Below are 10,074 nucleotides of genomic sequence, written 5' to 3'. Positions count from 1 at the left end.
GGCTATCTGCTATAGAGTGGGTGGGGTTGTACCAGTGAGACCATTAAATAAGGGTATTGTGATGGATGTTCTTCTATTTAACCAAATATGTTGAGCCAACAGAATCTGTGCTATTATCACAGAGTTATCTGGACAAGGAAAGAACTACTACTCAAAAAATTTGGGTTAAAATGTAAACTAATTCAAAGCTAAGTTAGTCAACCAAGTGGTGTGACAATCTGGAAATGCAGAGAAGGAGCAAAAAGATGAAGCCAAGGGTGAAAATGGGGTTGACAGAGTCAAGTCAAAGCATAGATTGGCTGACATATAACTTATATATTAAAGACCTCCTCTTATAGTGTTCTCCTTGTGTATGCATCTTTGTGCTTCTCTGGGTCAGGAACATCTTTTTCCAGATAACAAGTTACAATGGATGGCAGGGCTAAAACATCAATACCTATGTAAGAGACATAGCACATTAATTAAAATATATTGTTTTCTAGATAAGCTTGTCAAATGGCTTAGAAAGATAACATGACAGCACCAATAATATTTTAAATTCTTAGGAAATAATTGTGAAAGCTCATGCTCAGAGAATGCATATTACTTTCAAATAAAGCATATTATCTCCCCTTCAAAACAAAACAAAAAAGGTCTGGAAATCAATGAAATATTAAGAGAATTCTATGGAAGAAGGTAACCCAAGGATTTGATGCCTGCTCAATTGTCACTCATAGGCAAAGGTAAGCAAAAAGGCATTCTCTGGTCCTCAAAGCCTCAAAACTGTTATCAGCTTAAGAACTTTTGAGAGAGTGCACCAGAACATTGCAAGTTGACTCAGAGAAGAAAACTTTGAATAGGAATTTGAGGAGGTCTGAAATTGATTATTGAAATAAGTAAGCAAAATTTAAAATTGCAGAATGAAAAAATGAAATCAATGGGAAACTGAGTAATGATTCTTATAAGTCTAATTAATGTAATTATTGGGGCATTGCTAATTAAATTAATGGAGAAAACTAAAGTGAGGAGAGACAGTTTAAAATGGAGCAAAACCTTGTGTCTTCTATAAAGTCACATACTTCCTAAGATAAAGAGCTTCCATCAGAATGATCATTTCTGCAACCTCAACCCAGTTTAAGTGAGGTGAGATGAAGTGCATTGTGGTTAATCCCCAAAACAGATTGATCTGATCACGCAGAGTTAGGTATAATCACACAAAGTTAAATAGATGATTCATGATTAATTACTGGATGGGAATTTCATAGTACGTCTGGATAATTCTGTGCATGTATCTATTGGAGTTTATGCTTCTCAAAGACTTAAGCAGATTAGAATTATTCTTACCAGTCTATTAGCAAAACTCCATCTTAATTTGAGTCATAGAGATGAAAGGTGTTTTAATGAAAATAAACTTGAATGTTAAAAATTTTTATGAGATTGTTAAAAAAACTAATGTAATCTTAACTTAATATTGTTACCATAACGAGAATGAGGGAGTGTCTCTGGACCAGTTATATTAAGAATACCATATTGGATTATGCACTCCAAGTTATTAGTGTTTACTCTGAGTGAAGTAAACAGAATGGGAAACAAAACATTTAAAATTCCTGAAAATATTTCACACGAGTAGAGAACACTTGAGTGAGAAAGAGATGACTATGATCTTCAAATATCTATATGACTCCCACAGGTAAAGGATTAAATTGACATTGACTAGACCTAGGGTGTGAAATTTGAAACAATGGGTAGAAGCTACAGAAGATCAAGTTACTTCATATAAAGAAGAACTTTATAAAACTAGTACTGCTGCCAAGTGCAATAGGCTGCTTTGGGAGATTAAATATGTATCATCAGCCAGTGTTCAAATATATGCTATAATCTATAGAAAAGACTTGAGAATGGCCCAAATGGCTGTCCCAGGTGACTTGAAGTCCCAAATAGCCATGACTTCAAGACTTGGAATGACTGTTGGGTGATATTTTGAGAAGCATTTTCTAAGAGCCTAATCCTTGCAGTTTTTTTTTTTAATGGGTATGAGAAAATAGATATGATATAAACTTCTGATTTAAAATTAACAAGCTGCATTTTCTAGTGCTCTCTGTGATGCTCATCTAAAAGCACTGACAGAGATAATGAGTGGTCAAATGCACTTTTCTTTAAAATTGCAGCAGTTTGTGTCTTCTTCAGTGACCCACATGGTGCCTTTGCATAGCAGGCATTTAGGGAATTGAATCTATAATGCCTTTGTTTGTCCCCCCGTGGTTTATGGCAGCAGTTTTAATTCACTAATATTTGCAAAATTTTCTCAGCCAGTTTTTAGAAAATCCAACAAGTTGTGGTAGGAAATACATTCATTAACTAAAATGGAAATGTGCTGTGTTTTGCTACTCGGCATTCATTTCCAACTCCTTTTGATAAATGGACGCTGAATTTTATTCAAATATTCACCCCTCATTTACGCAGACCTGTATCCTTGGGGAAGTGCATCCATCAGACAAGTCCAAGAAAAGGCTCAAGTTCACTTAAACTAGTCAAGCCATCTCAAATTCCTAGCCACGGTGGTTCATCCAAGTATGGATACATTACCCAAATTGGGCCAATGAGATTTTAGATTTTTTTTTCCGGCGGGACTGTAAAGAGAGAACAGATTATATACATCTTTGGTGTCAGCGACTCATGACTTGAGAAGGAATACCTGACTGGCAGAGGGAAGTTCTCACACGTGGAGGTGGGCGGAGCTGGAAGAACGGCAGACAAATTAAGCCTCACTGGTGATGTGTGAACCCGGAGAAGTGCCAGTTTGGTCTGGGGATTCTGTTCCGAGCAACCAGAAGCATCGTAACAGATACAGAGGCTCAAACAAATCCAAAATCCGCCTTGACAAAACTTTGACTTTTCAATGTTATTGGTATCAACTCATTTCCCCGCCCCCCATCTCTTCATCTGAACACCATTTCCACCTTTCACTCATAAGTATTTCCCAAGTAAAGTGTGACTTTCATGTCTCCATAACTTGTCCTCAAACTATTTCCTCTCCTTGAAGGGCTCCTTGTCATCTCTCATTTATTGCTCAGTAAATATCTACTCTCTTTTCAAGCCCTGTTTTCCCGTTCGGCTTCATCGCTGCATTGTCGGTTGCATGGAGAAGCTTATTGTAACATTTACTTTCCAGTATTACCTTATTTATTTATGTGTCGGCCTTTCTTAGATTTTTTTTTTTTTGAGACTAAAATTTAGTTTACAATCCTTAAACTCAACCACATCTCTAATTAGTACATTATGAATCAATGAAGAAATGAATGTGCTCTAGTTCTTAATCCTCAAAAAGACATTAGGTTGACCACTAGGTTCTTCATATTTAGTAAGTAATTTTTACTTTTGGCTATGATGCTCAATAAAAATTCTGACTTATTCCCCTTCTGTGAATCTAAGTTTGATCTTCTTTTATAAGACACAGCACTTTTTCACTGACACATTATAAAATAAACACATTTTTAAAAAGGAGAGAGACTTCCCAGAGAAGTTTAATGCTAAAAACAAAGAAGTGCAAGTATTTTGTCTACATGCATGAGCATCTCAAGACTTTAATTCCTTTTTACGTCAGGAGGATTGTGATGTATAAACATTTTACAAATCTGATCTCAAAAAATAATGATTGGAATAGTCTGTGCTTCAATGCAAAAATGAAACATTAATTTCAGTTTCTCATACAACATGTTTATTAAACATTTCAGTGTCAATAATTTTTTAAAATTGTAACATTTAACCTTGTAATGGAGCTAATACCAATTATATTAATGGGAGTATATTTTGGACTTTTGAACAACTTTAAGTAAAATGAATGCCAGTGTCTTCAAGTTGTGCTTGGAGCAAAGACAAAGAAACATCAACTCATTTTTCCAACTAATAGAACATCTAATGATTCAATGTTTATGATGACACTATTTTAAAGCTAGTGTACTGTTAAATATATTTTTGCTTCTGTTACTGAAGCCTAATATATCATCTCTGAACATTAGCAGTTTTCATGTAATTTAGATTTTAAATATTGAATTTTTAACTTGGGCTCCAAGGAAAAATCCTAAAAAATAAAGATCTGCATTTAACACCTTTTTCCTGCCCTCAATCATAGCTTTTCAATCTGAAATGACTTTTCATGGAATCTATGTCAGGAAGTATAGCTTTTTAAGATAAGTTTTTAAAAATAAATTAAAAATCCCCTCAGTTCTATGTTAAAGAGGGAATTCAGAATCACTGACGTTCTGAAGGAGCATGTGCTTTGATTATTATTTCTACCAGTTCCTTTTTTTATTATAAAGTGGCAATTTATATTACCATTAGAAATATACATTTGTATATAAAGTTTTGCATTCAAATCTCTTTATTTTTTGATTAGCTATGACTAAAGAACACAAGTCAAATAAAAACTCTATATATCCTTATTTCAGAAGCATATGTATATACACATATATATTTGTAGAACAATCCACTGTTTTAAATGTGATTCTGATTTAAAAAATGCTATTTACAATTTTATGACAGAGAAATAATCTCAGCCTTTTATGCTATTAAAATGAGCAGGGAATTTTGATGTTTGAATGTCTCACCTTGTGCAGACGAAATTAAGTAACATCATGGAAAAACTTTCTCAGAGCAAGACCTTGTAGACTAAGCCATGAGGATAGAATAGATTTGCTATTTCTGGGTCTGTGTTTAAAAAAATTACTGTTGATGTAGTCATGCTTCTTCACCAAGAAATCAGTGGTCTCAAACTAGGACCTTCAAACTTTGCAATACACAATAAGCCATTCTTCATCCTTTACTTTGCCCTTAATACTCTCATCTCTTGCTAGTGGCGCCACAGGACCACCATCCATAGATATAACACCTATCTACAGCAGTGTCATTTTCCTAAATTGAAGAATTCTTCTAAAAAGCTATCTGGATTAAAATGAGGCCCATAAAGCATCACAATTTACATCAAATTGATGTCTTTTTATTGTGCCAATCCATAGCGGCTAAAAATGTGCTATGAAATTCATATGTAAAATTCGAAACCCAAACTATTACTATAATCAAGAACAGGTTGGCGGGCTGTCCTCCAGTTTCCTGAAGCACAAAAGGCTCTAAATTAGCAAATGGAACTTCAGCACCATTTTGTTTCTATACCTCAAACTTCTAGCTTAAAAATCAAGTGAAATATATTGACCAAAAAACTATTTTGAGATTCTCAAAAGTTTTGTTTTCATTCTTAAGCCCATTGATTTTGAAACATGTTACAATAAGGACTCTTAGAATAAACACATCTTAACTTATATGTACATAGTCAATTACAAAGCTTTACTAAAAGTTGTATTTTTCCTGAGAATATCCCAATGCATTAAAAAAAGAGTTTATTTTATTTATGGGAACATAAGATATGGATGAATTGAGACCCAGAAATTGGAATGACAAAAATCAAAGTTAAGAATTCTTTCACTTGGAAGAAACCTGAAAAACTATTTAAACTGGCTCTTGTTTTTGGAAGAAATAGAATAATTATATGTTTATATTTGGTAATTGTTTGAAAACCTAGGCAGTGAATACTGACTTTTTCTATTAAAGGTTTTATGTACTTGAAAAGTGAGCAGCAGTTAAGCAAATGTTCACCCTACGCTCTAAACTACAGTTTTTGTCAGGTTAATATATGTAAAAGAAATAGGAGGTTTCCAATTTATTCTTCAAAATTAATTGTAAATAAGCCAAAGCTAATTTCTAAACATTTTACTGTGGTCAACATTTGCTTCAATGATATGAAAAAAACAATAGAGAAATTGGGTGGTTAGACATCTGTTTCTTAATTGCTATCAGAAAGAAGACAAATAGGAGTCTCGGTGATAAATGATGGACAGCCATTGACAATTGAGGGGAAAATTGTGTTGGGAGTTTATATCTCTATCACATTTTTCATAATATTGAACCAGATTAAATATATTGTCATGAAATCATTAGTGTAGTTAATAACACTTTGTGAAATTGCAATTGTGTTACTGATGAATTTGTGGTGTGTGTGTGTGTGTGTGTGTGTGTCACCATAAAATCTCAAGTCATTTCATGCTAAATGAGCCTGTGACCCATTTTGTAGAAGCCTCTTTCTTTTTATTTTTTCAAAGAAAACAAGGCTTTGTGCATGGGATTTGTTTGTTCCTAGAAGTGACAGGTGTGTTTAAAATCAAGCTGAATCAAGAGTGACAAGGAGAAATACAACCAGATTGGTAATTTTTTTTACAAGGGTATTTTTTTCCTAGAAGAGCAACATTCTTTTTTTTTCTTTAAATTTAAATGTCTTTATTTGTTACTTTCAAAATATTTTGGTTAAACAAATGTCTTTTGCAAATGTGTGTTCAAAATCCTTGCCTAGATGCCTAACTTTTATTCTTTACAACTCCATTTCATTTTCTGCTAACCTCCTGATAACATAAATAGAATACTTGGTGAAGGACACAAACCACTATTAAAGAATAATGATTGTGTAGAGTGAGGGGAACTACATTGACTTTGAAAGAATACAGCAACCAATGGCAAGGTCATTTAAGTGGAGGCCTAGAGCTCCTGCAGAGTGTCTATATTTTAGGGAGTCATATTTGGAACAATACATGCTGGACAGTAGAGCTATAGGAGAAGTAACATGCTAAGTCTTCTCATTGATAATATCCATAATTCTGCATACATTTTTTAACATTCTGTTTTGTTTTAATTTGGATGTTTCTATATCATTCCTGATTTGTAGGACTAAGTAGATCTATTTTTTTCCCCAAGGCAATTGTACAACATTCATTTCTTCCCTAATATTTTTCTAATACTTGAGTATTCCTAACTATGCATTTGCCTAGTCCTTACACTGAGTTTTTTTTAAACTACATTAAGCTCACACAACGCTGTGCCTTGGAACCATAGCTGTTAATTCTATATTGTTTCTCTATGCCCCTTGAAAATTCAGTGTATCAATTTCCCTTCTGTGTTCTAGGAGACAGAATTATTGTCAACTAGACTTATTAACAAGGATATATAGCAACAAGCAAGCCACTGGCTTCATGAGATGGTAAGTTAGGAATTTCACAGCCATGCCTCCCAATTTCTTCCTGAAGTTTGGAAAATGCTACATACATAAAACTCTGGTAAGGTACAAAGGCAAATACGATTTGCTTTGACCCCTAGGATTTATTTCCTTGTGTGAAACCCCTTTTCCTTCTTTCCTGCTGCAAGAGATGGTACAAAATTCTCTAACACAGCTAGACATGCACCTATACTCTCAAAGCTGTGCACAATGTGAAAAATCAGGCCAAATGATAAGAGCATATATCTTATTCATCACTGCCCAGGCATGGCGATGACACAGAATTCCCGTAAGTAAACTCAGCCTTAGAACACATTTTGTTTCCTAAATAACTAAAAAAATGAGATCCTGGATTAATTCCTTTGATAAAAAAAATATGATAATATACTAGGTTAATCTGAAACTTTTTATGAAGGAATGAAATCAGTTAATACCACTAAATTCAACAAAAGTCTACTTTTGCATAAAATAATTGTAAGTAACAAATTCAAGAATAAAACTTTAAACTTTTAAATGATTCCTGGCTTATACCATATGGGCATTAGAACAATCTATAATTTGTACATGTTCAATATCATGGTAAAAAAAAAATCCTGGAAACAGGATGTAATTATGTGTCAATTCCAGATGCCCAAAGAAAATTCAAATTCAACACAAAGCACACATCACAGCATTATCCAAAGTTTAAGTTACTCAAGGTATTACATTGATTTGTAAGTTCAATTCTCCAAAACCCTTGTCTTTAAGATAATAACTTTATTTCAAATTTATTATAGTTATGTCTTCACTATAATTAGCCCTCTATTAATAATAACACAATGTTGTGGTGTCTTGACTTGTTTGTTTCCCTTGATTTTATGTGTGCTAATATTTGTGCATGTGCATTTTCTACCACATTGCAACAGGCAAGCTTTGGTTCAATTTCTTTGTCCTACACAAAGGAAGATTTTTGAGTGCAGAATCTTAGTCACTAGGTCCTGGGTTGCCATTTTGTTTTCCTCTCCTTGGGTGGATTTACTGGAAGGAAATGGGTAAAGGGGAGGGGAGAAAGGGAAGGGATGAAGAGGGACAAAGGGAAGAGTTCTCAGCTATGTTGAATCTTGATTCACGACTTTGCCTCCATTCATGGTTGGTGTTCCAGAACTTTTCCTTGAACGCCCTTGTTTTTCTCCAATTTCATGAAGTGATGGCTCTCTGTACATACACACTGAAAAGCAAAATTACATCAATTACTTTTTATAATTGTAGACATCAATTTGGCTTCAATAAACATCTGAAATTTGATTTTACAATATTCTTCACTCTCATCACTAGCTCTTCTCCCCAGTGTAAAAATGAGTTTTAACTTGATAACATATTTAGTGGATACAAATGGTCCACTTCCAGTTCTATCAGTCATAACCTTTTAAGTCTTCTTGAACTGCAGAGAGTGGTTTCTGTCCTCTTCCAGATAAGGCTTGAGTCTTACCTGTCTGCTAAACTATATAACGGGATTTTCGTCTAGAGTTTGAGGAGGCATTGTGAGCATAAGATTAAAAGGATAGAAATAGATACTTTTTAAAGTCCTTGGTCTGCAATCTAGTTTGCAAAGAAAAAAAAATGCTTAATTACATGCTCCTAATCTTTACCCTACTACAAGTAATATGACATTGTTATATCAAATTGAAATATTTACCACCAATTTTCAGGGATCCTACATAAGAAATGATAATAGGAGGGAGGACAGAGGAAAACAAACAAACAAACAAAATGCCATTTTCCTGATTGTTCCATGTTTGAATATGCAACTGTGAGATTTTATTTCATATCTATATAAAACAGTTCCTCTCTCCTCTATTGTTTTGTCTGGCTCTAAAGTTCAGTCATCTGTGAATTATCACAGCTATTGCTAGATTACTGCATGGAAAGAATATTTTTCAATTCATAGTTATTCATGTAAGATAGAATCTTCATTCCTTATACTGCTGTGAAATAAATGTGTGCAAGCATATGAAATATTTCACTTAAATATCAGGAATTATTTTTATCCTTGATTTAGGAAAAAATAGTTAAGTACCTCCATCGATTGAACCATCACTGCAGTGCTTTAGTAATCTGAATGCTATTTCTAATCAAATAGCTTCCTCACTTGGGCTTTGCCTTGTGCAGGAAACCTGAGCATGACTATGACCAAATAGATGTCATGTGGTGGTTAAGAGCACCAACTTGGGAGCACACTGCCTGGGTTGACATCCTCACTCAGCCACTCACCAACTCTGTCAAACTGGACACACTCTCATAGCTAAAAAACTAAATTTTTATGAGGATTAAATGTCTGGCAGATAGTAAGCATCCAAAGATTTTTAAGAAAATGAAGGAGTTGATCTGTTCATGAGAATTTTGAATAACGGATTGCAGAGAAAAAATTGATAATTTGGGGGGGCTAAAAGTATTCTAAATTCAAAACGAGATTAAGAAAGTTAAGATACAAGAAATATTCTCTTTAGACTAGTTCAGTGATGAGGAGGCAGGTTTTTTGTTCCCAACATCTCAGTGGTAGAGCTTCTTAAACGTTAATGTGCTTTCGAATCATCCAGGGATATTGTTAAAATGCAGATTCTGAGACAGAAGTTTTTTGTGGAGATTCTACATTTTTAGTAAAATCTTGCTGATCTTGGCAAACGGAACCACACTTTGGGTAGTACAAAATATACAAACTATGGTTGCTAAGTATATTGTGCAAAATTATTACACATATTTATTTTTATTTTATTTCATTTTTTACATATATTTTAAATGAAATCTTAAAGTATTTCAATTATTGCACTAAATGGCCCCTCCAATATCTCAAAAGACCTTTGGCCTCAGTAGCAAAGTTGTACAGAGGAAATGAGTTCAGAAAGAATTGATGTAATTTTCAGATGATGCCAGTAGATAATTTAAGTTTCTGCTTTCAACAGAGGATGCTTATGGAAGATCCTATGGAAATCTTGAAATTTCTCAAGTCTAATGTCTCTTAC

General features: G+C 33.8%; 1 protein-coding gene across 5 annotated transcripts in view; it reads right to left on the bottom strand.

Annotated features, from left to right (window-relative positions):
- Positions 1 to 3,489: 3,489 nt before the first annotated feature.
- FGF12 (fibroblast growth factor 12) overlaps positions 3,490 to 10,074 on the bottom strand; it is a 570,000-nt gene continuing 563,415 nt past the window's right edge. For all 5 annotated transcript variants that reach the window (XM_073895559.1, XM_073895561.1, XM_025876646.2 and 2 more), the window contains one exon: positions 3,490 to 8,282. In XM_073895559.1, the coding sequence (XP_073751660.1) occupies positions 8,164 to 8,282 (119 nt within the window). In that variant the 3' untranslated portion in view covers positions 3,490 to 8,163. The remainder of the gene's footprint in view (positions 8,283 to 10,074) is intronic.

Source organism: Callorhinus ursinus, unplaced genomic scaffold (assembly GCF_003265705.2).
Source record: "Callorhinus ursinus isolate GAN/ISIS: 27379988/994484 unplaced genomic scaffold, GSC_fseal_2.0 scaffold1, whole genome shotgun sequence".
Classification (NCBI taxonomy): Eukaryota; Metazoa; Chordata; class Mammalia; order Carnivora; family Otariidae; genus Callorhinus; species Callorhinus ursinus.
The sequence above is the reverse complement of the archived record's forward strand: the minus strand, read 5'-3'. Positions and strand labels throughout refer to the sequence as shown.